The sequence below is a fragment of the Phocoena sinus genome, chromosome 9, assembly GCF_008692025.1.
Source record: "Phocoena sinus isolate mPhoSin1 chromosome 9, mPhoSin1.pri, whole genome shotgun sequence".
NCBI lineage: Eukaryota > Metazoa > Chordata > Mammalia > Artiodactyla > Phocoenidae > Phocoena > Phocoena sinus.
In genome coordinates this window covers 73,882,357-73,907,921 of record NC_045771.1, presented here as the reverse complement: position 1 = coordinate 73,907,921, position 25,565 = coordinate 73,882,357, and the positions used below count along the sequence as shown (strand labels likewise).

General features: G+C 42.4%; 1 protein-coding gene across 1 annotated transcript; it reads left to right on the top strand.

Annotated features, from left to right (window-relative positions):
- Nucleotides 1-5,676: 5,676 nt before the first annotated feature.
- On the top strand, nt 5,677-8,181 carry SP8 (Sp8 transcription factor). Its single transcript, XM_032643619.1, has 2 exons — nt 5,677-5,697; nt 6,682-8,181. The coding sequence occupies exons 1-2, from the start codon at nt 5,677-5,679 to the stop codon at nt 8,179-8,181; spliced, it is 1,521 nt and encodes a 506-aa protein (XP_032499510.1).
- The last annotated feature ends 17,384 nt before the right edge of the window (nt 8,182-25,565 follow it).

Here is a 25,565-nt window from a genome sequence, read left to right as displayed (position 1 = left end):
AAAGAAATCAATATTGTTGAGGATAAGAATTTAGTAGTTTTTAAGTCTGCGTGTTAGCTGTGAGAAAGTGATATATAATACCAAAAGAGAAAACAGCCGAAACAAATCCACTCTAGGAAAAAATCAGGGACAAACTTGTCTGAATGTCTAAGCCTCTCTCTTTCTCTCTCCTGCCTTGCACAACAAGAATACACACACACACACACACACACACACACACACCACCCCCAAATGAGCAAACTCTCTTTTCCCTACATGTGTTTCCTTCATTTACGTGATGAAAGAGAAATATGAAGTGCTGTAGAATTAATTATCAATTTCATCTGTGGGCTGTCAGGGAGATGAATACGACATATACCATAGAGTACACGTCTGCCTGTAGACCTAGCACACGATCATATCAACATACTATGAGGATATGAACATTATGCATGCATATAACAAATAAGGAATTATGATTTTTCTCCCCTTACTACAGGAAGAAATACCTATTTGGCTAAATATCTTCATATTTTTCCTATCTATGAATTTACCAATACATTCATATGATTGATATACTGGAAAACTCTCCCTTGTCTTTCTGAATATAGGCAATTTGAATGCCCTAGCTAAGGGAATCAAAGGATGTAATACCCTAAGTTAGATGTCTCTTTCAATTAAAATGTCCCTAACTTTTGAATGTTTCGAAGCGTCAGAGAAAAAGAATAAATATTAAGCAGTGTGATGGTGGGAGGGATCGAGTCAATTAAGAAATAATGTGCTTTCTCAAGCAGTCCTATTTATTTAAAAAGAGTCACCAAGGCAAGGCTTTGCATCCAGCCGGAGATCCTATGCAAGTAGATCAAGAGTCACTACTGCTTCGCTGTGGTCAACAAATGCATCCAATTAAGCAGTACCAGGAAAGTAAGGACTCGGCTGTAAACGTGGCCGGATAGTTTGAAACCGAATAGCCTCACTAATAGGGGCTATTGTTCAGTATGGAAGTTCCCATTTTCCAATCAGGAAAATACAGCCCTCTCTGGGCTCTGGCTGACTGATCCCTTCCCACCTACAGCTCAACAATCTGCCACCAGCGAGGGGCTTTTATTACCTCCCTTCCCAGGAAATGTTAGGCAACTTCCTAGTAAAGCTGCCCGAAAGCAGGAATGGACAGCAAAAGGGCACTCCTCAGGAATCCACAGGTCCATGCCTGGCCAGATTTTCTTTTCAGCAGGAAAGAAACTTTGACTAGAGAGCTCCGGGCGAGGAGACACCCCCAACCTGGCCCAGACCGCTCCTCCCCGCAGCCGCCGGCGGCGCTCGGCTCTCTCCCCACCCTACTTCAGGCTTTATTTAATAGCCAACGAGTCCGCGCACGAGGTCCCCGCACAGTGGCCAGGGATTGGGGACTGTCTCCCTATTTGGGGAGAGGCACCCACCAGGGCACCTGGGTCTTCAGCAAGCACTGGCCGGTCAGCTTCCAGAGCTTGCGCGTCCCTGCCAACGCTCAGGAAAGCCAGATGCGAAGAGCCCGGTTTAAACGTACCCAGCAGAGACAGGCGCCTATATAGTTCATGTGTACTTTTTTTTTTTCCTATTAGGCTTTTTCAGCGCTGTGTATTTACCAGACCACACTTAATACGTTCAAAACCTTATTTGGTGTAGATGTGTGGCCGGACACTTGAAAGCCTGGATAACTTTGATGTTTTCAACTATAAATCCCCACTTGTACTTAATGGTTACAAATGGTTTTATTTACTTGTCGTTCTATCTACACATTTTAATCTATTTAACCAAACAGCAGAGGCATATTTCATTCCCCACTCCCCGAAAAGGAAAAGCAGGGATCGAGGCCTCTAATTTTTTTTGGACCTTCCATTTCTTTGGTTGTGAAAGCGTAAGAGCTCCAGATTGGAGCATTGATTAGTCTTCAAACCCGGCTGCAAAAAGGCTCCCCTTCTCCACTCCATCTAAGGAGATGTTGATGTATATTGTAGCTGCAAGGTGTTAGATATACTTGAGCAAGTTGTTCCCAGGATGTAAATTAGGTCCCAAAAGCTGTTGTCCAAATCGAAGAAACAGAGAAATTAATCTGGGAGACTATCCATCATCACCGGTAATAAAGAGAGCGACATGGATGAGACAGATGATATGATTAAGGGGCTGTGGTCGTTTTAATTAACTTTTTGCTGTCCTGTAATGATCAAACTGGTCACCAGACCCGGTCAATAAGCATGTTAATATCAAACAAATAAAACCAGGGATGATTAAAAACCTCCTGGTTTATTAAATTTGAAATTCAAATGAAATTTATGCTGCAGATGCATACAGAATGCTAATAGATTTTAGCTTTATTGAAAGTGGATCTCACAGGTTTGCAAGAAACAGCAGAATATCCATCTACCCCTCTCCCTGCCAGCACTTAAACTTCATATGGGGTGGGGAAACTTTTAATTAATGTTAGAAAGGCTGCACTTCCTGTCTTTCTTCCCCTTCCAAACCTCCATATTATTATGGTATAATACTCAAGAGCAGTGATCAATATCACCAAAGGTAAACTGAACTGGATGTGCCATGAAATGCTTTGCTGGACAGGCTCTATCTACAATGGATTACAGATGTTCCCTCCTGTGGGCGATTCAAAAATAATAGAGTCACTTCTGCAAAGTGGAGAAAGAGCTGCTATTAAGACCAGTTTCACTGAAACCAGAAGCAAGATTATTGTTTTAATTTTTGGTCAATTATATAATTCTCTTTGTCTTGCCTTTTAAATTCTGCTGTCTTATGCCTTATGACAAACACTAACCACTTCTTTTGGGGTGGGGGGGGTAGGATGAGAAAAAAACCTTTGACACTACTACTATAAAATAAACACCTAACTTAAAAATGGGAAAAAATGGAATACACATATACATGAAAACATAAATATATTATTCCATAATGAAGAAAGATGCACGTGCAAACCTTTGTGAAAATCTGCTGCGAGCCAACCTTACGCAAACTGAGAAATCCAGTGTGTTCATTAAATCCATACCAACACTGTGATGCATTGTTATAGGCAGAATTACATACGATTCTAAAGTGAATTTATATAAATGAAATCTTAGAGGTAGATACTCAAAAGTGTAATCACATGATGCTGAGTTTTTCTAATTCCTAGCATTTTTAAGGAAACAGTGGTTAATGCCTCTGTTTACTCTCAGAATCAGTATTTAACTTTTCAATAGTCCTGCCTCACTTCCTACCAGAGATAGGAGGATAAAAAGATAAAATAAATAACTATTCATAGAAGAGAGTCTTCCCTCAAACCTTTTTTTCCTCCACCTTTGAGGATGATGGTATTGATTAGAATTAAACCCCAAATTTGAACAACTGTATATTAGGTTCTTAAAATGAATATCATTATAGAAGGAGACCAAAGCAATGAAGTTAATTCTCTTTTATTTGTTAAACAGAGTTCCCTCCTTTCCCCCACCCCTTCCTCCTTCTGGGCTGGCCTGTCACGCCTTCTCAACACGCTAAAATCATTCTGAGTGGCTTGCAGGGAGAAACACGACATTTATGGTAAGCGTCAGCCTTCAGAGAAAGAAAGCAGTTCATTAATTTACTTCACACTTACTTCAAAGTATAAGAGTGTACCTTACCCCCTTAATCAATAGATATATATGATATACAGTCAATATCCCAACACTGTTAAAAAGGGGTCAGAAACACACACTCTCATACCACGAACATCAGCCTCAACTCTGCTCCATGAAACAAATGCTACAACCTGACTTTGGAGTTCAGTAAACCCCAGGAGGATTTTTTTTTTTTTGACATCTCCAGAAGCTGTGAGGTACTTGAGGAAGGTTCAAAAACAATAATAAAATTAACACGTTTCCCCAGTCAAAACAAAACACTTCTCTCAGCTAGTATCATTTTAATCAACTCCGACTTAAAATTAGATTTCTGGGAGCATTTGCAACTGCTTAAAAATGTGAATTACTTTTTTTAAACATATGAATATTCAATAGGGCTCCAAGGGCTGTGGACTTTTTGTTACACTGGTATGGTGCTTTCTGTAGTTTATGATGTTCCCTTGTGGTGGCAGTGAAATTGTAATTACATTTTTGAAGGCAACTAATAACACAAATGGCAAGCAAGTTCTAAAACCCACCAAATTTGAACTGTCTATTGACATGCATACACACTCACAGATATCTGGCCCAAACGCCATTAGACACAGACGCCTCCATACATGTGGTCCACGATTTGTCAACAGCTTGTTTCTATTCTCAGATAAATAAAACTCAAAGATTTCAATCAAAATCCTGATTTTTTTTCTCAGAAAGAGGCGGCGGGATTTCCTGCGAAAACTCCTAAATACCATAAAATGCTCAATTTCTCACCCCCAGAAAAAACAATACTCTCCCACCCCCTTCTCTATCTAATCCTTTTGTATTGAAATTTACTCATCGCCACGGGACAAACACACCCTCTCCCCTAGAGTGAGACTTGCACTTCCAAAGCCGAATCCCACCTCAGAAGAAAAAAAAAAAGCTACCGCAGCAAAGTAACAACTCTTTGACGCACGCGCACACAAGCCCTAACTCTCTTAAAAAAATACCCCTCAGCCTCCCTAAATTTCTACCCTTCGGCTGTAGAGCCAGGAAAGGAGAGGAAGGTATTAATACGATTTTCTATTAAAATGTAGTGATAGTATCCATGAAATTAAGGGAGGAAAAAATCACTCAAGGTTTGAGCTACAGGAAACCAGAGGAAGTTGGCGACAGTGATAGCGTTTGTGAATATTTATTTATTCAGCCTCACTCAACTTCGCAGTTTCACTCTTCAAATCACCATGTCTCTCTTTTACGTATGTGCACTTTACTGCACTGTTCCTGTTCTCCACCCCCAGTTCTGTGGCACAGACACACACAAGCACACACGATTCCCCCCTTCTCTCACACATTCACACAGCCTTCGTCTCTCCCACATCAAGCGGACACACACTCATCCACCCTCCCCCTCTTTTCACACAAACACCCATATTCACACTCCTTCCTCTCCCCCAACACCAAACACACTGAGACACCACCTCCCCCGTCCACGCACACTTTACTGCACTGTCCCTCTTCTCTCCCGAGGTTTGTCACTCACAGTTACACTACACTCACACCCTTCCCCTCAACACTTTACTGGTCCGTCCCTCTTACCCCCCTTTGTCACACATGCAGCTAAACTGTCACTCACAACCCCCTCTCCCTCTCTGCACTGTCCCTCCCCTCCCCCCGTCAACGTTACACTGCTATACTCTTGCTCCCAACCTCCCCCCATCCCATCCCTCAGTCTGCACTGTCTTCTTCTCAGCTTGGTCACACTTGTACACAGTTACACTGTTATACACACACACACAACCGCTTTGCAACACACACACAGTCACCCGCGCCGCTCCCGCTCCAAACACCCCCCCCCCACCCCCGCGAGGCGGCCGGCGGCGGCGCCGATGACCTCACGGCGCGCGCGCGGCGCGGCCCGGCGAGGCCGCAGATTGGCTGGCCGCGCCTCCGCGGCACTTCAAAGCCGGAGAGGGAGCTACAATTGTGGTGGAATGGGCGGAACTGATCATTGTATTGCACACCTCTAAAAAAAACACTGCCTCTGATTTATCAATATAAAAAAGATCCTCTGAGAGGAGGAGGGCACTTTTGTGTGATGGCAACTTCACTTCTAGGGGTGAGTCTCAGGATTTTCTCTTGCTGGTTTAATTAGTTTCCTTTTATTGCCGATCGGAGGGGGTTAAAGTCGCCCCGGCCAGGCCACGGGCTATCAGTCTCTATTGAGAGCTTTTTTTCCCCCCTTTAAATACAAGTGAGTTTGGAGAAAAGAAAGGGGGGCAGAGGGGGGCAGAGTCACTTTTTTCAGAGCAGGAAAAGGTTCGAAGGGCATTTAGACAAGCCACCTCGCAGCGCCCGGCCTCTCCCCGCCCGGGAGACGTGCGCCCAGCCCATTTTACGTGCGACGATTTCGAGGGTAAAGAGAGCAAGTTTTTCCGCCTGGGCAAACTGCAGATTTTCCCTCTTCCCCTTAGAAAATTCCGCAGCCCGCCTTGTCTTGCAGGTACGTTGAACCCGTCTCTCTTTCTCTTTTTTACTATTGTAGACTTCTTTTTTTTTTTTTAAAGAAAATCAGGAAGAGCGAGCCAGCCCTATAGTTTGACGTCTTTTGGGCTGGGAGAAACAACCCAGGATGGGTTTCTGGGGACCGGAACAGGATTTTCAAAGCTCTTCTGTGGATTACAGGGGTAGCGCTCTTAAAAGCAATCCAATGGTTTTTCCCCAGGCTTCTCCGCAAAGGAATCCTCCTTCCTCCCCAATCTGGACTTTTTGCTTGCTTGTTTGTTTCGAAGTGCCTGGGGCCTTGTGTGCGTTTTAGCTGAGAATACTTGTCAAACTCTTCTTTAGCATGGCGCTTTGCTCCCGAATCAGACGCCGGCAGCCAAACTTGTCCCCTCCCGTAGAGTAGAAAACAGCCGGCGCCGGGGCTGTTGGGGGAGCCAGGTGAGTTGGTGGCGCCGCGCCGCAGCGAGAAATGGGGTGCAGTGGGGCGTTTTGGAGGCTACCGGAGGACTAATGCACATTTCCTTCCTCCCTCCCCCACTGGCCCTTTGCCCACCTCCCCTCCCCTCCCCCACCCCTTCTCCTCTCCTCCTTCTCTCAGGAAGAACCGAGGTTGGGATCGACTCCTTTGGCCATGCTTGCTGCTACCTGTAATAAGATCGGCAGCCCCAGCCCGTCTCCCTCCTCCCTCTCGGACAGCTCATCTTCCTTCGGCAAAGGCTTCCACCCCTGGAAACGTTCCTCGTCCTCCTCCTCCGGCAGCTGCAACGTAGTGGGCTCCAGTCTCTCGAGCTTCGGCGTGTCGGGCCCCTCCAGGAACGGCGGCTCGTCCTCGGCCGCGGCGGCTGCCGCGGCGGCTGCGGCTGCGGCTGCGGCCCTGGTGACCGACTCGTTCAGCTGCGGCGGCTCGCCGGGCTCTAGCGCCTTCTCCCTAACCTCCAGCAGTGCTGCCGCCGCTGCCGCGGCAGCCGCCGCCGCCGCCTCGAGCTCTCCCTTCGCAAACGACTACTCGGTGTTTCAGGCCCCTGGCGTGTCGGGGGGCGGCGGCGGCGGGGGCGGCGGCGGCGGCGGCGGCTCCTCCGCGCACTCGCAGGACGGCTCCCACCAGCCAGTGTTCATCTCCAAGGTGCACACCTCTGTGGACGGGCTGCAGGGCATCTACCCGCGCGTGGGCATGGCGCATCCATACGAGTCGTGGTTCAAGCCCTCGCACCCCGGCCTGGGCGCCGCCGGCGACGTGGGCTCGGCCGGCGCCTCCAGCTGGTGGGACGTGGGCGCGGGCTGGATCGACGTGCAGAACCCGAACGGCGCGGCGGCGCTGCCCGGCTCGCTGCACCCCGCCGCCGGGGGGCTCCAAACCTCGCTGCACTCGCCGCTCGGAGGCTACAACTCGGATTACTCAGGCCTGAGCCACTCAGCGTTCAGCAGCGGCGCCTCTTCACACCTGCTCAGCCCCGCCGGGCAGCACCTCATGGACGGCTTCAAGCCGGTGCTGCCCGGCTCCTACCCGGACTCGGCCCCATCGCCGCTGGCCGGAGCTGCGGGCTCCATGCTAAGCGCGGGGCCGTCTGCGCCGCTGGGGGGCTCCCCGCGCTCTTCCGCCCGCCGCTACTCCGGCCGCGCCACCTGCGACTGCCCCAACTGCCAGGAGGCGGAGCGGCTGGGTCCGGCCGGGGCGAGCCTGCGGCGCAAGGGCCTGCACAGCTGCCACATCCCGGGCTGCGGCAAGGTGTACGGCAAGACGTCGCACCTCAAGGCGCACCTGCGCTGGCACACGGGCGAGCGGCCCTTCGTGTGCAACTGGCTCTTCTGCGGCAAGCGCTTCACGCGCTCCGACGAGCTGCAGCGGCACCTGCGGACCCACACCGGCGAGAAGCGCTTCGCCTGCCCTGTCTGCAACAAGCGCTTCATGCGCAGCGACCACCTCAGCAAGCACGTGAAGACGCACAGCGGCGGCGGCGGCGGCTCGGCGGGGTCAGGCAGCGGCGGCAAGAAGGGCAGCGACACCGACAGCGAGCACAGCGCCGCGGGCAGCCCGCCCTGCCACTCTCCGGAGCTGCTGCAGCCCCCCGAGCCTGGGCACCGCAACGGCCTGGAGTGACGCGCACCCTGCCCCTGCCCCTCTCGCCTTCCCCCTCCCACCTTGGTCCGCTTGGGCCCTGTGGGTCCTGGCCTCAGTTCCAGCCTCTCTACAGTGCACCCTGCTCACTCTCTCTGTCTCTTTCTGTCCGTATCCCTCTCTCTTTTAACTCCCTCAGTGACAACTTTGTAAAGGGAATGTGGACATGTAAGTAACACGCGTTGCTCTCCTGGGCCCTGGCTGTCTCTCTCCACCGGGTGACACTGTCGGAGCCCAGTACAGCCCAAGCCAGCGTCTTGCGGGGCCTTTAATTCTGGTCCTCTCCTTCTCGTCCTCCCTCCATCATCCCCAGCTTTGACGGGCACATCTTTTAGAGGAAAGCGGCCACTGGAGGTAGAGCTGGACCGATCCAGTGCCTGGGAGACCGGGGGCCTCCGCACGTGCGGTAACAACTAGGCTGAGCAAGGTTGAGCAGCGCCGTGGGGAGGGCGAGGCAGTAGGCCCACCCATGGCCTCCCCCCGCCCCCCCCCCCCCCCGGGCTAGCGACTTGGTACCAGAACCTCAGTCTTGGGCGTCTAGGCTGCGGAGCGCCCTGCCCTGCCGCTGCGCGCCGCTGCCTGTCCTGCGCAGAGCCGTCGGGAGCCCATCTGGCGGCACCGAGACCAGAGTTTCCTAGTTTAGCTCTCCGACGTCAACTCTGCCTCTTTTTCTTTGTTCCCTGGGGTGGAACCGAAGCAAGTTTCAGCTAAGGGCAGTCTTGGTGAATCGATGCAGCAGCCTTCTTTTATCTTTATAACTTTTTTTTTAGTGAAAAAGAAAAAAAAAAATAAAGAAAATAAAAAAACAGCATCCTTCCAATTTGGTTTCCCTTCTAGATAGCTTTTCCTCTAGCAGTGAGCAAGTCTTTCTCTGGAAACTTTGCTAATATTGATCCCAAAGTTATTTTGATCGCATTAACTTAACTTATGGGTTGGGGCTGGGGGTGGGGGTGAGGGTAGGTGTCTTTTTCTTATGCAAAAATACCCCTTTCCGGTGAGACCAGATTAACTATCTCCGTGTTTGTCCTTTTCTACCTCGTTTTCACCACTCCCGAGCATAATCTCCTTTTTTTTTTTTTTTTTTTGCTAGTCTAGCCGTCAATTTGTATAGTACCCATTTCTGTAAATTTTTGCAATTCGTTGAAGATTCTTAGGGTTAAACTTTTTTTGTGTGTGTGATTCAAACTTATAAAGAAGTGAAGAAGCTGTCGTTTATTTCAGACGAGGCTGTAGTTTAAATGCCAAAAGGGAAAATAGAAAAAAAAAATTGTAAGATATATCTGAACCTAATGGTTTGTAAAACTGGAGAATCGTTCTAGATTAGGTATCAATTAACTATAACTCCACCAATGTATGGGTGCGAGGTGCAGTTGTCCAGGAGACGATTTTGTATAGTATTTTTCTTGTACATTACTTCCAGTAAATATTTGAAAATATATTGAAGTAAACTTGATTTTTTTTTTTTTTTGTCACAAGAAAATATTAAGAGTTATTCTTGCAGTTCTGATGAGCTGCAGGTTTATTGAACTCACTTCTGGAGGTGCAGAGCCACAAACGCACTTTCCGGGCCTAGTTTTGCTCGAGTATGAATTTAGATAGGTATCAAACTGTAACTAAGACAATATTTGATAAATGTGGGATGACACTTAATTTAATGGAGCATGTACTTATTTGCATTTGCTGGCAGTTCAGGCATAGTTAAAGTGAGAGTTCACCTATATTTCATAATAACTGGGTCTGCCAAAACCCATGTGTTAAATAAATTGTCCAAGTGAATCTCAACTAATTTTGGCCTTTGTGTATTTCCTAAAAGTAATATTGTTAACTGTTAATAAACACTCCTGACACTACATTTAAATGTTTGCAGATTCTGCAAACTAATTGCTCATTGTAATGTTGAAATAATTTGGATATTTCACATTGAAATGAAAAGCCTTTCTCTGGAACATTTTAGACTTGCATTTTAAATGCATGAAATGTAATTGATTTATTTGTAATATTTTAAATGGTATTAATAAACTCAGATAAAAGACTAGGTCAGTTAATTTGTATTTTTTTTCCTTTTTAAACTATGGACATTTGCATTTATCTTCAGTTAAATGTCTAATTTAAACAAAATATAATCCTGTTTGTGGTAATATTTAAATACTTTGCCTTTAAGATATTACTTAGATGGAATGCTATATTTGGCAAAGCTGTGTTTTCTCTATTTACCAAGATAAAGACTGTAGTGTCTAAGAAATGTAATTAATTATTTACCAGTAGATTTAGCTCCAAGCATCAGAATTTACTGACCTCTTAAAATTTGTACAAAGTCACCAAACAATTTAAAGAAATTTCTCTGTTCTGCTTCTTCTCACTCTCCAGAAGGATTCAGGTTGTTGGCCATTGATTTGCATTTGGTATTTAAAAGGCCACATCTTACACTAGAAGATCAATACATCTAAAATAAAAACATGGGTTTGGGGATAACTTTTGTTGTTAGGGGGTGGAGGATGTCAGGCTAACAAAAGCTGGTTTTTGGCATTCCATGTCTTAGCTAAAGATTATGTAGAGGTAAATATCAGTAGTAGATTCCTGTTGAAATGAGTTATCTGTTCTTTTAAAGTCTCTAAACAGCCACCAAAGAAAAGGAAGGTTAAACCTTAATCTATCTACTAGGCTACTGTCCATAGGTGTCAATGATGCCAATAAAAAAATATTGTCTTGTTATGTCTAAGTGCATTTAAGCAATGGATGTTCCTTGAGCCATACTTTGAAACATAAAATACTTTAAATGTTGATTGTTGTTTTATCAAACTATTTCACTATTAGATTAATATTATTATTTTGAAACAAACAATAAAAAGTTAGAGTGTTCAGATTCTCATAAGTTTAGCTTCTTTCTTTCTGTTTGCATTCCCCCACCCTAAGTTCAGTCTCGGTGTGCATCTTGAACTAAAAATTTTCCAATGAAATTTATATAGTCTTTATGATCCATAGAAACGGAAGTGAAAATAGAATGCTATAAATACTGTAAATTCAGAAGAAAAAAAACAACTAGGGATAAAATATTTTAGAATAATGCAGTTTGTGCCCAAGTAGCAGAGTGCCTTAATCCTGTTGCCTATGCTGATATTTGAGACTTCCAATCCTATGGTTTTAGGCAAGCAAGTTAGCTCTGATTCTTTGCTCTACTATAGCTCTAAATAATGTTTTTAAAAAGTAAAATAGTCTCCTTCATCACTTTCTTCCTAGGAATCACACACAGAACACAATTTAAGTGTTGCTTCTTTTTTATTGAAAGTTGCAGAGCTGAGGGATTTGGAGAAAACAGTTCTGAACGAGTTAAATGTAGTGGCAGGTAAGCAGAAAGCAGCTTGGTACATTTATAATATCAGTTGTATTATACAGAATCACATTTGATTTACGAAGTGGGTGATGACAAGGAGAGATATTGTCTGGAAGAAGATTTCTTTGGGGTGGATGAACGGGGACAGATTTTTCTGTAGCATAGATGTTCAAACTTTCACTTTCTTCCTTTGGCTCCTCCTCTCTGTTCTACCTTTGGTTTATTTTGTATTGTTGGTTATTGAGCAATATTTCTAGATTCATTTTCTGCAGGGTGGGCAGGGTTCCCTTTTGGGGATGAACATCTTTTTGGAGGATAGAGGATGAAGTGCAAAATTGTGGTTTCTTCCTGCTTTATCTGTGCTAAAGCACCTCTTAACAGTGCCTGCAGGCTCACTCAAATGAAGCCAAAGTCTTGGTCTCACTTTGAACCAAGGGACCAGCTTCCAGTCTTACAGATCAAGGTAGAGTTAAACTAGTTGTTGACCCAGAGGTCAGGCCAGCATATATCAGTCCACCCTCTGGAGACTAGAATAGGACTGCAGCTCAGTCCAGCTTTTCTGTTAACCTGTCTCATTTCTTCCCCAAGCTTGAGTGTTTCTTCCTTATCCTGCTTTTTCCTGTTCTGGTCCAACTTCTTTTTGGATGATGTCTTTTGCTTAGGGACGTGACTGTGATTTGTTAAGGTTGGGCTATCAACAAAAATATTTTAGGCTAAAACTTAATTTAAACAAATGTGATGAGTTTTCCTCATCCCTCTCCTATAACAACTGATATTAGAAAAAGTTCCTGGATGGGTTTGCCCTCCTTCCGCTGTCCTCTTAACTCCAATCTTGGTATAACTTCTCAACTGAGGTTCCCGTGGGGACAGAATGCTGAAATTAAAAAAGACAAGCACGTGATGAGACTGGACTCCTGGGCGGACAGATCGATAATCCTGCCATCAACATTTTCATCTCCCCGTGGATCTTTTGGTTTGATTATTGAATGGAATGTTACAGAAGGCCACTGGAGGAATTTTTTAAACAAATATTTTATTTTAGAGGATTAGCTCAAAGGTCAGATGATCTTTTAGGCTGGTAAATTAAGGTAGGGACTTTACAGAAAAAAAGTAGATTTGATTATTCTCTGGTTGCCTAAAATGGTAAAGATGAATATTATTATGAAAGAAGTTCTACATTTTGCTCAATTTTTCATACAAATAGCCTCAAAGAGGGGTTAATTTGATGCAGGTATTTTGAATAAACTGGGGCTTTTAATTTCCTGCTGCCTTTTGCTGCTTCTGTCCAAACAGACAGGAATTATTATTTCTTCCTACACCCCTAAGAAAAACTCAGGTATGATCAAGTCTCCTCTCTCTCTTTTAAAAATATGGTTTCTATAGTTGTTTGCTTCCCCCACCCTTCTTTAAAAAATGCCCCAGCAGATTAATTCTATCACTGTCTTTAAAGAAAATCGTATTAAGGGATCAACAGGAGTGAAGTGTACTCATTTTTAAGTTAGGACTGTAGTTCTGGGTGGCATCCTTTGAAGACTTTGCTCGATATACAATTGTTGCTGTTGTTTAAAAAGTAAGATTCAGAATTTGCTTTCGCCCTATTTATTCCCTGCTTCCGGATTAAAGGAAAGCCGATAATTCCTTGCTGTCCTGGGCTCCAGCGGCTGAGGTTTAAGGGGATGCGCGTCAGTGGCCATCTCTTTAGGTTCGCTGTATTCCCTGCGCGCAGAAGTGTTGATTTGCTTGGGGGTGGGGTGGGGTGGTGGAATCTGTTTCTTTTCGTCCCTGGGCGCGTGTTTAATTTAATTTAATTTTCTGCGGAGTCTCCTGGCGGTGAGGAAGCAGCATTATACATTTTACTTTGGTTCCTAATGACAGTCGGGGCTTCTAGAGCGCTAGAGACAGCGAGGAGAGCTGGTGGGGCGTGGGGAGTGACTGGGAACAAGAAATAAAGCGCCCGCTCAAAACTGCCGCTTTTCATGGTATTCTTTCAAGTCCATCTTATTGGGGCTTCTTTTAAGCCCACTCCCTAACTTTACTCCTCAGACAAGCATTTCTTGCTGCGCAGGAGGGAAGGGTGGAGGCGCCCTCTGCATCCCTTGCGGGGTTCGAGGCGGAGGTCTGGGCTGCCCAAAGTTCCCCTCATTCTCTGTTCCATTGAGTTCAAGGGTAGGTTTTGAGCCCAGGAGAATTTCCCAGCCTTTCTAAACGCTACCTCCTCTTTCCTCTCCCTTCTGGACGTGCCGGCTGCTCTCAAAATGACCCTCCGAGACCCCCGGGAAGAGTTCGGAGGAGGCGAGGCGCGTCGTCCGCCCGAGGGTTGCAGTGAAGGGTGGGGCGGCAGTCGGGTCTACCCGCGAGCCCCGGTCCCCTCCCGCAGTCCCCCTCGTGCTGCTGGACAAGCCGCCCCGCGCGGTGCCAGCGCACACAAAGGCGTCGCGGCCGCCTCCGCCCGCTGCGCGGACTGCGAGCGCCACCACGTGCCCCGCGACCGCGCTGCAGCGCGCCGGCCGCAGGCGACACCAGCCCGAGCAGCCCGCGCTTCCCGGAGCCTCTCTGGCTCCACCAAAACCCACCGTGGGAATCGCCGCGGTGAGCCTCCCCCGCGCTCACCTCCCAGCTCAAAAGACACTCGAGGGGCTTTCCTGGTGGCGCAGTGGTTGAGAGTCCGCCTGTCGATGCAGGGGACACGGGTTCGTGCCCCGGTCCGGGAAGATCCCACGTGCCGCGGAGCGGCTGAGTCCGTGAGCCTTGGCCGCTGAGCCTGCGCGTCCGGCGCCTGTGCTCCGCAACGGGAGAGGCCGCAACAGTGACAGGCCCGCGTACGGCAAAAAAAAAAAAAAAAAAAAAAAGATACTCGGGCCGGATAGCGATGGGGGGATTCCCTTCCCTTCTTTTTCTCTCCGAATCCCCAAGCATCCTTCCTCTGTCCTTGGCCATCCGAGCGCCTGGACCCTGGGGCCTCTGTCTCACCCTATCCCGGGCTGATAGGCCAAGTTCTGCGTCTTGCCGGTGCCACCCGGGCCTGCCGCGGCGTGGACGGGCTGAGGGTGTTCTTCCCGAACTTGTTGGATATTTCTCTCCTGGCTTTAGCAACGACTGTTCTCTTTTCTTGGCCAAACTACTTTGTTCACTCTCACCCGCCTCCTCCCCCTTTCCTCCCCCGTGGCAGATCAACAAACTGCAGCGTCCTCCGTCGGCAGGAAGTGTTCTTCCTGTCATTTTATTATGGGTTTGCCAGGAACTTGTGCACCTTTTCTCACACTGTTATCTTAAGGGAAGCAGAGTCAAGTCTGATTGGCTGTGATTTTTGATTTCAGGAATCAAAAGAACAGTTTAGCCACTTAAGGGACTATCTAGGGGAGAATCTTACCGATAGGTAGATATAGACATATAATCACTGTACCTGTTGAACAGAACTCAACTTGTCTTTACCAAGTTGTACCTAAATCCCAACAACCTCTCTTGGGCTTTCTTCCCTTCCCTTCTTGCCCCTCCACCCTTCGGGCAGCTGGATATTTGGGGAGCGCTAGCCACATTCTCCAGGCCCCGTATTTTGGTGACATCTGAAGGAAGGGGAGGATGGATCAATCTCTCGGAAAGAGTATCGTACTCCCTTTAAAGATCTTTACTTTGAAAACGTACCTGCCGCTCCCTGCGGGGGCGGGGGGGGGGCCTGAGGAACAGAGCCCTCTCCCAGGAAGCCTCTCCCTGCCCCTGACTCTCTTAGGCGGCTCTAGGACTTGGGCCCTCTGGTCTTGAAAGCTCATCGTGCAGGTTTGGATCTATGGGTTCCACTTTGTACTCTCTAGATATGCCAGGGATTCAACTTGGCATGTATTTTTGCTTATGCATGCACCTTCTATACGCATTTAAGGCACCCTGTGATGCGCTGCAGTATAAGCATCTTCCTTAATACTCAAGAGTTCTCAGAGCTGCACACCTGAGTGTGATATGGCTCCAGCCATTCCCGCTTGTGGTTAAATCCACGGGCTCCACTGACCCCAATCCCAGTAGCAGGGAAGGGAGGGGAATGGCCTATCTGGTCTGCAGTGAGGGCCTCGCGCGCCAAGCCCCTGGAGCCTTCCAGTAGAAGCAGTCTGGCCTCCTGGAGCTGCAGGATATATTTGACACATCCACCTCCGGAGCCTCCATCACCCTCCCCCCTCAAACCAGCCGGTGATGAGACCCCCACCTCCACCCCTCTCTCCAGGGTCCGGAAAGCCGGGAAGCGCTGGAATGTCGCGTTCTCTCACCCTATTGTGCCTAGGTGTTGCAAACCACTGGAGGACAGAGCTTTGGGCTTTGATCTCATGTCCCGGTCATTCTTTAGCACAGAGGGGTGAGTTTAAATTAAATTTCTTTCTCTGCTGATAAGTTCTAATGGGCCTCAGAAGGTGAATAATTATGCAGTAACATTTCATGGGTTGTTGGAGTGGGAATTCCCACTGCGCTGTCACCAGGAACAGCATTTCCCCTGTACCTCAATGGTAAATGAAGCTTCACAAGTAAGCTACAAGCGTCTTTCAAAATCTACGAGTGGATAATCCTTCCCTGCCCTCACCTTTCTTGCCCCTGCAAAGCAGTTTGGTGTCACTTTTTAAATTTAAGTTTTATTCGTGGCTTAAAAGTACTTTAAAAATCTCCACTAAAGGATGTTATGTCTGAGTGTAAAAAATTTTTGCTTTGATGATTAAATATGCATTCCTATCAAGACAAAATACACATTGATGAAAGTGGAGGCTGCATTTTCCTGGAAAAAGGCAGACAAGCCACCTGGGATTTGCCACCAAGTACCTGGACTTAGTCTTGCTATCTCTCTTCACTTATTTTAGTGAATTAGTGCTTTTTTGCTTGCTTTCTGAGAAAAAGGGTCAAGACCTGGAACTGCTACAATCAGTGTTCTGAACCTACCTGGTTTGCAGTTCAGAAATGTACTTTCTGTGGGGGAGGGGGAGGCTAAAAACCATAATGCATTGCTGCTTCATTCAAAATAGCCATCTACCTATTTGAAACTGTGGGCTTCTTTAAGATTTTGATTTATATTTACTTTCCCCCTAAGATAGATAAGAAACAGCATCAACAGTTTGAATATTTAAATGGATCACGACATTTTGACAGACATTTTAAAATCAGACTCTTAGCTTAAATCAAAGAAATCTAAATTTGTAATTTAAAAGCACAGGGGAACTCTTTATAGTTTTCTTCTTTAAAGAAAATCCTTTATACATCAGTGTTTCATTGCTTAGCATTTTCCTTGTTTACTTTTCTTCCCTTTAAATTTCTTCCTTTAAATGAATTGAGCTCCCACAAGTTTTAAGATTTCTAAATCAACACATAGAAACTGGAGCCTGCTTATCAAGTTTTCACTCCTCTCTTGGCAACTAATCTGAAAGGGCCCAAACAATGAGTTGATTTACATTATGCTCATTTCACCCTGTACTCCATGTGAACGTTGGAAAAAACCCTCAATACTTTATCTAGGGTTATCTTTACAGCTTTGAGGCGACTGATCCTTCCAGCTTTAAGTTTTTTAGCCACTCCATTTTAAGCACTGAACTAGAAGAAAGAAAGTAGATGTCGTGCCCTCCGCCTCCCCCAGAGTTCAGGTGATTGTCTAGTTCAACTGAAAATAAGGGATTTGTACTGCCCAATTTTGCACCCAATTTAATGTCCCTAATTATTCAGGTACCCTATCATCAGGTTTCCCATCATTTCAGGAAGTTTTGTGCTCATTCTTCTTCAATGCTTCGTTTCTCTCTTACATACCTGTCCCTTATTTTTTTGTTTGTTTGTTTTGTTGTTTTTATAAGCACTTTCCCCTTTCAATTAAACAAACAATGGCCTTTGTAAGGGAGGGGGAACCTAGTAGGTAGAAATGAATTTAAGTTATTCACATTGATTTAGTGAATGAATATTATCAAGTTATACATACTCTAACAGAATTTGACTATAGATATATGAAGTCTCAATTTAAGAGAAAATAATCATTTTTATAACATTAAATTCTATTTCTCCCAAACTTTAAGAAAATAAGGTTCTTGTAGGTGACAATTCAATAGCCTTTGTACTATGAGGCAAACTAAGCTTTGCTCTTTCTCCCAGTAAATATTTGATTTAAAACTGTAGTGGTAAAAAAAAAAAACCTGTAGTGGTTAAGTAGAGGACTGTACACATATATTTCCTATACCCTCAATAGTGACATATTTTAGTTTATTATCACATTTGAATGTTGTAATTGTAATGAATAGGAAGCAGTAAAACAACCTTGTAAATATTCTGTCAACAGAACATTATATATTCTTCAGTTGCATATACTTAGTAGAAATCATATGATATCATTTATTTAGTATATGGTGTAATGATTAAATTTGAACATACTTTGCTTAGTGACATGTTCATTTGAATGTTTTAATATGTATACCCAGGAAAATCAGAATCAGTGAAGTGTTCCATTCTTAAAATTCACCTGTTGTTTTGTAGAGAAAATTTTAGCTTCAAACGAGGGGTATAATAGTGATCCCTGTTGTAGAGGAATGGCATTTATGTCTGTAAAGTGGTTTAGAATGACTTATTACTTTATACTCCAAAAGAAGTAGCAATTTTACTTCATTGTTTTAAAGTAAACTTTTCATTTTAGAATAATTTTAGATTTACAGAAAAGTTGTAAAAATAGTATAGTGAGCTCTAGTAGTTTTCTCTATTATTAACATCTTACATTATGATGGTATATTTGTCAAACCCAGGAAATCTATATTGTATATACTTTTTTAAAATAAAGAATTAAAGGCAACAAATGTTGCACTGCACATCAGTCAGTGGTAGACTGCAGCTTAGGAAAATGCTGACTTCTTTTTGCTCAACTTCTTATAGCCAACTTGCCTATGCAGAGGCTACGTACTACATTAGCAAGTTATGTAGAAAGATATTCCTCAGGAAGGTTTTTAAAATATAGTGTCTTAGAATAAAAAGTTTTTTATTTCTTTCATAGTTAATTAAAATCTAAGAAAACATATCTAGTTCAGTTTTCATTTTTTATTTTATGTATGGAAGCATCAGATTAAATTTTGAATGGTTGACAGTTTCACTTAAAATTATCAAAAATTTATTCTTAGCAATGTTCTACTTGTAGCCTAGGCCTATTTTTTGTTCTACAATTTAAAATGACTTATTTACTCATTATTGTACTACAAAATACGAATAATCTAATGTTTCTATTTATTTCCTCCATATTTTTGAGGTTAAATTTTAGGATCATTTTTACTAAGGAACTGAGTTTGTCAGAATATAGAAAGCTTTAAAACTTAATGGTTGAGTCTTTTTTTTTTTTTTTTTTTTTAAGCACAAATAAATGTGTCTCTTCGCTCCATGGAGCAATACACTTGCATGGGTCTTTGTCTTGTTTAAGTGAGATTATAAGGAGTTTCAGAAAAAAGGAAAGTATCCTTTATTTAAAATGTATTTTCACTCTACATAGAGTTGTTGGATAAAACACAGGAAACGCAGTTATATTTGAATTTTAGATAAACAACAAATAATTTTTATAGCATGAGTATGCCCCATGCAATATTTGGGATGTAATTATACTAAACGTGATTTGATGTTTTTTTTTAAAATTCAGATTTAACTGGACGTCCTGATTTTTCATTTTTTTTTCATTTTTTGAATGAAATTCATGTATCTATAGGGACAAATCTAAAAACAGAAGACAATATACAAACAAAGTAACTCATGCCTGTTCATGAACATGCTAAGGATAGCATGCTGTACTATTTAAAAGGGAAATGCAAGACATAATGAAGTTAAAAGTTACTTGTTACCTGTAGGGTGAAAATATAAAATTGATTTTCCTATCACTCTTTTCTGTTTCTTATTTTTCAGCTTGTTTGGCTTCAATCTGGGCTTTACACTTTTAGAATGCTAGTACTACCTTGCCATACTAAGAAACTACATTTATCTAGCTTTCAAGAAAGTAATATTATACTGATGTGTGCATTCTTCTTTTTAATATTAATGCTATAAAAAAGGAGGTATCTAAAAAATCACCCTAATTTCTATTCATTAGTTTCATGCAGTTAGGACCCTATACTGAAGTTTTGCTTTTGCAAATTCGATTCCGTAGATATTTTACACTACCCCCAGTTTAATTGCTCTTACTTAAACTGCATAAATGTGGATTCCTATATTTCCAGAAGTCATGTATAAGTTGTAGTAGCAGTACTGCATATGAAATTCAGTTGCCAGGTATTCCATCGATTACAACTAAATAACCAGAAGTTAAAGTTCTCTGTACCAGGAGAGTTTGTTTTTCCTTCTGTGCAAGTAGTGCTATTTAGGACATAAAGGTAATAGCCACTTATTATTTTTTTATAGGGTTTTATTTAATATTAAAGTTTTGGTCTTTTTTTTTTTAATAAGTAATTCAGTGAGGAAGGCAGAATAATTCTTTACTTTATTTATTTATTTTTGGCTGTGTTGGGTCTTCGTTTCTGTGCGAGGGCTTTCTCCAGTTGCGGCAAGCGGGGCCACTCTTCATCGCGGTGCACGGACCTCTTCACTATTGCGGCCTCTCTTGTTGAGGAGCACAGGCTCCAGACACGCAGGCTCAGTAATTGTGGCTCACGGGGCTAGTTGCTCCGCGGCATGTGGGATCCTCCCAGACCAGGGCTTGAACCCGTGTCCCCTGCATTGGCAGGCAGATTCCCAACCACTGCACCACCAGGGAAGCCCATAGCCACTTGTTTATTCATGACATTTTCTCAAGAAGCAATCCATTATCCTAATGTAAGAGTTTTCTTTCTTGTGATTCATTTATACTATTAATTTAATTTTTCTAACAATTTCCTATCTTTTGATAATTATTGTGATTATCCCCAGAAATAATGAGTAAAATTCTGTGTAGCTTAGACACGATACAGGCTAATAAGAAGTGAGGGGGAGAATGAACCTGGCATCTGAGGTTTATCCATCTTGCTTTCATACAGCTCAAAGGGTAAGTAAAAACAATATTTACAGGCCATGTATGCCAATCAGGTAAATCATTAAGAACAATACAGGCAGTCTTTTATCCATAAACAGGGAATTTATCAAAAACCCAGGCTTTAAAGGTAGCTGCTTTTACCAGGCAATACACCTGTTACTGTAAGTGTCCAGAAGAAATGGGTAAGTGGGAAGTATAGGAAAATTTACTTTGGAGGCTCCCTTGATGGTAGCACTCCCTGAAAATTAAATTGTAAGCAAGTTTCCACAAACTGCCCTACTTTTTTTCCCCACTTTACTTTGTTTTATAAAACTAATTAGATATTCATTTTGATTAATAAGTATTTTTAAAAATGTAATTACCTCTGTGAATTTTAAGGGAGGCCTTCACATACAAATGCAAATTTGTCAACTCATAATACCTCCATCCTAATCCAAAGATTTTCCATTTCAACAGAAGTTTTCAACTTCATTTTTTTGGAGACTCTTAGATGCTCACTGAAGATATCCTAGAAAGTACAAGGAATTGTGAAGAAGCAGAGAAAACAAATTACCTTAAAGCCACTTCTGAGAAACAACAATTATGTCTTATAATCTTTTTTCCAAGTGACTTTTTTCTTACATGTATGTACAAGAGTATAACCTACTTTTTTCCCATTAATATTAAAATAAATTCCCCCCACTATTAAAAATTATCTGCAAACACAATTTTAAATGGTATGGACCTCATATATCAAAATTTTACTACTTCCCCAATACTGGGCATTTAGCTGTTTCCAAATGACTGAACATCCTTTTACATGACTTTTTGTTCTAATTTCTGATTATTTCCTTAGGATACTAAAAGCGGAGGGAATTCTTGAGGGATAAGAACATTTTAAAGGCTCTAGATAGGGATGACCAGATTACTATCCCTGTAGCAGTTTATACTTCAGGAAACAGCTTTTGAAAGAACCAGCCTTAAGTGCACTGAATTCTTTGTTCACTTAATAAGGAAGAAATGAATCTCATTATTGCTTTAAGTTGTATATTTTAGATCCCTAACCTTTTCTTCCACATCTTTATTTGCTATTTTTATTCCCTCTTTTGTGAATTGTCCTTCCATGGTTATGACCTTTTGAATGAGGGTCCACTTGGTTGCAAAATCAAGCAGATGATCTGGGCCAATGGAGAACATTGTGGGGAAAGAGTGCTGGCTCTGGAAGCAGAAACTCCTTTTAAGGCTTTGCACCATACAGTTCCAGTAAACTGAAACCTGCAGATCGGTTTCCATTTGTTAGTACCAGATTAATTACTGTAAGTGGGCAAAATGGAACATAATATGTGTTATCATTTTACAAAAGAATTTTGGGAAACAATCTGTTGTATTTCCCAACTGAGAGTGGACACCACTGTCACATGGTACTAAATATAGATTCACTTGAACATGTTAGCTGTAACTGGTTGAAAAGTTAAAAAAAAAAAAGATTCAATCAATGAGTCTATAGGATACCCCCCAAAAATGACATGATTTTTATAGTTTACTTTTTTAACTGAATTAGCCAGATGTTTTGGCCCCTGGCTGCATGAAGCCACAGAATTGACCTTTAAAGAGAGGTAATTCATTCATGGCCACCATACATAATGAGTCTGATTTGAATCAGCTGTCTTAGCGGGACGAAAAGATCTGTTTTAAAATGTTGATATTTTATGACTGTTGGAGAAATAACGTCCAAGAGTAAAGTTATGTCTACTTAATCACTAATTAATTCTAAGTTTCTTAAAAAGGTTTTACATAATTCTACATAAGTTATTCTTTAACAAGCTTGAAGTAATACCTGCATGACATATTCATTAGCCCTTGAAAGGAATGCTTAAATACAGCCACTAAAGAGGCTGTCACTCTTGAATTGTTGGGAGAAGAGAAGGAAGAAGAGGGTAAGTATATTGGACATATACCGTATCTCTAATATAGCCTCAGCTTGTAGTAGAGTAAACTGTATCTCATAGTGATTTTTTTTTTTGCGGTACGCGGGCCTCACTGCTGTGGCCTCTGGCGTTGCGGAACACAGGCTCCGGACGCGCAGGCTCAGCGGCCATGGCTCACGGGCCCAGCCACTCCGCGGCATGTGGGATCTTCCCAGACCGGGGCACGAACCCGTGTCCCCTGCATCGGCAGGCGGACTCTCAACCACTGCGCCACCAGGGAAGACCCATAGTGACATTTTAAATGATACATTTGCTGTTGTTCAAAAAATTTTAAAAACAAGTCAACAGCCTACTTTGTGTTCAGTACTTTGGGTTAAAAATAACCCTTAAGCATGATCGTGAATCACAGTCATAATTGGAGAACTTACTTAAAATTGTAAAACAGAAGTAAAATGTTTCTTGTGTTCTTTCTTTAAGGAAAAAATGATCATTTGAAAAAAATAAAAAATCACCCCATCATTCTGACCTTATGACTCTATTTAAAAATTTAATAATATGTAGGCATTATAGCATTATAATTTTAAAATGCTCAAACTGTGTTAAAATAACTTAAACCTTGGTCTGTGAGTCTATGTGTACTTACTTGGAATTAAGCCCAATCTATTTTGATCTAAAATTGTTACAAGGGGACAGAGGTTAATTTAGTTTGTCCTCCAAATAAAGTTACTTGATTATTAAGTAAATTTAAATATTCTATTGCGTATAACAAACTAATAGAGCTCACTGATGTTGCTAAATAGACTTTTGTAAAAGTAACTTCTCTTTCTTCTTTTAACTATATATAGGAAATTCTGAATACACCAAAAAAAAAAAAAAAAAAGGATACAAGAGCCTATGCCTTTGTTTTTTAATTTTTTTATTTTTTTTATGCCTTTTTAAAAGTATACTACAGCAAAGAAAATAGGTGAACACTTATTGGACTTCATTAATTATTCTATCCATGCTCAGATTTACAACTTTTATTTATGAATCCTATATTTAAAGTGGCTGGTTTTGGAGATAGTTTTTTGGGTTTTGTTTTTTAATTCTGGTCTAGAACAATGATTCTCAATTTTGTTGTTGTTAATAAACCCCTTTGAGAATTTGATGCAGGCTATAGATCTTCATTTAAGAATATGTTAATCTCAAATCAACACCTCTCTGACACCTATAAATAGACCTAAGATTTAGAGCTAGAGGTGTACTTTTGAGTCCTTAGTTTGTATGCTCTACTAAAATGTTACACATTTTAGAAGAATTTTATCTGAGTAAATCAAAGAAAGTGTCTTTTATCTTTGGCTTTGTAATCTACCTTGGTAAAAATGAATGTGGAGAAAAGGAGTAAGGTTAACTCTTTTCTGATGAGACTGGAGTTTCTCTGAAGATTCCAATATTCACTTAAGGAGCAACTTGAAATACATAACATCAGCGAAGAACCACGGGATTGTTGTCCTTCACATTTCAGAAGTTAATGATTAACATTTTGTGATGTTTTGTACTTCTCTTGCTTATTCTGTGTATGCTGGGTTCCGAATGTTTTGTCTAGGTTAATGTCATAGACCTTCCATCAGTATGGAAATAGATGGAATTTTATAGTCCGTCATTAAATATCCCTTTTAAAATAATTTTATTACTGAAGCAGTATTTATTGTACAGTATTTGGAAAGTTGTTCTTATGAACAGGAGCCTCAGTATAGTTGAGCAAACCTGAACCACTTTTGATGGCTCCACCTTAGCCAATACATTACCCAATGCATATGTTACTACGTTTTTTTTTTAGTTGCAACATTTGTAAATCTGTCTTAGTTTTTGTATAACATAGCTATCAAGATCTTTTTTATCTTACGCAAAGAGAGAAATGATGCATCAGCAAGTGGGCTGCAAATGGAACAAAAGAGTTATGATAAACACCCTGAAAATAAGATAGCAGGGGTGATTCAACAGTGAGAGAAACAATCTATGTAGATCTCAGGGTCTAATCTTCCTCTACACTTGTGAGTGTGTGTGTCTGAAGGTAGAGAAAACTGAACACTTGTGGGGAAAATGTGCTATTGCCAGAGCAGCTATATTTCTAACCCTTCCGAATTGTAATTGGGTTGTGTACGAGAATTTTTTTCAGTGTGGGTGGGCAGAAAAAAAAATTCAGCTTCACATCAGAATGTTAACCAAAGAGGAACCGTGCACCTTTGTATGTCTGCAGTGTAAGGCGGAGGCACAGTGCAAGTTGTTTTCTATGTAAATAATTCAAAAGTTCTACTTTACCACCTCCGGTTCCATCTTAGAGGGCTAATGGGTTAGTTGAGTGTGGGTTACAGAGTCAGATTTTCTGAGCTGAATCCTCATTCTGTCACTTGCTTGGTGTTCGACCTTGGGAAGATTCCTTAATTACTCTGTGCCTCAGTTTCCGCATTTGGTAAAATTTGAATAAAAGAGTGAATTTTACCGTCAGTAAGTTAATGCCTATAAGGCTCAATTGTAGTGCCTGATAGATGAGTACTCAGTGTGAACTTAATTTTATAAGTTCTATATAAAAACTATATATTGGATACAAAAACTAGAACTTATGAATCTAGTTTATTTTATATTATTGATCTTATTATTGCTACTACTACTGACAGGAACATTTCATTTTATAATAGAAAGCATTCTCTTTGTTACTTTGGAGGTTTTTTTTTTCCCTGTCTCCCTCCTTGGGAGCCCTGTCGACCTTGCTCTTATTTGGTGACCCCCTCTTGCTCCTGTTTTCCTTTGGTGTCCTGTACATACCATCCTGTGAGAGCCAGGCTTTTCCTTTTTGGCTTATATGTTGCTCTTAACCTATCTCTTCTCAAGGGATTTAGCCCTAGGAAACTGGGGACTAAAGGAATTTATGAAACTAATGTAGGCAAAGGTGTAATTCTGCTTTACCTGGGGCCATGGAAGTAAGAATTTTACATTTAAATTTGTACACCTTTTTTAGGTTTTCTGAGGATTTGATGGTAGAATATTTTTTCCTTCCAATCCTAAGCTGATTGCTTGAGTGTATTTCATTCTTTATTGTTTGAGTATTTTCAAATAGGTTTTTCTTCTTTCTCTAGTTCATTCTTTCTCTTGCTCTCTCTCTTTCTTTTTT

Excerpts from the sequence above, each read along its gene's own strand:
- SP8 (XM_032643619.1), top strand. The coding sequence starts at position 5,677 with ATGGCAACTTCACTTCTAGGG. Across the intron at positions 5,698-6,681 it reads TGGCAACTTCACTTCTAGGG|GAAGAACCGAGGTTGGGATC; the intron begins GTGAGTCTCAGG and ends TCCTTCTCTCAG.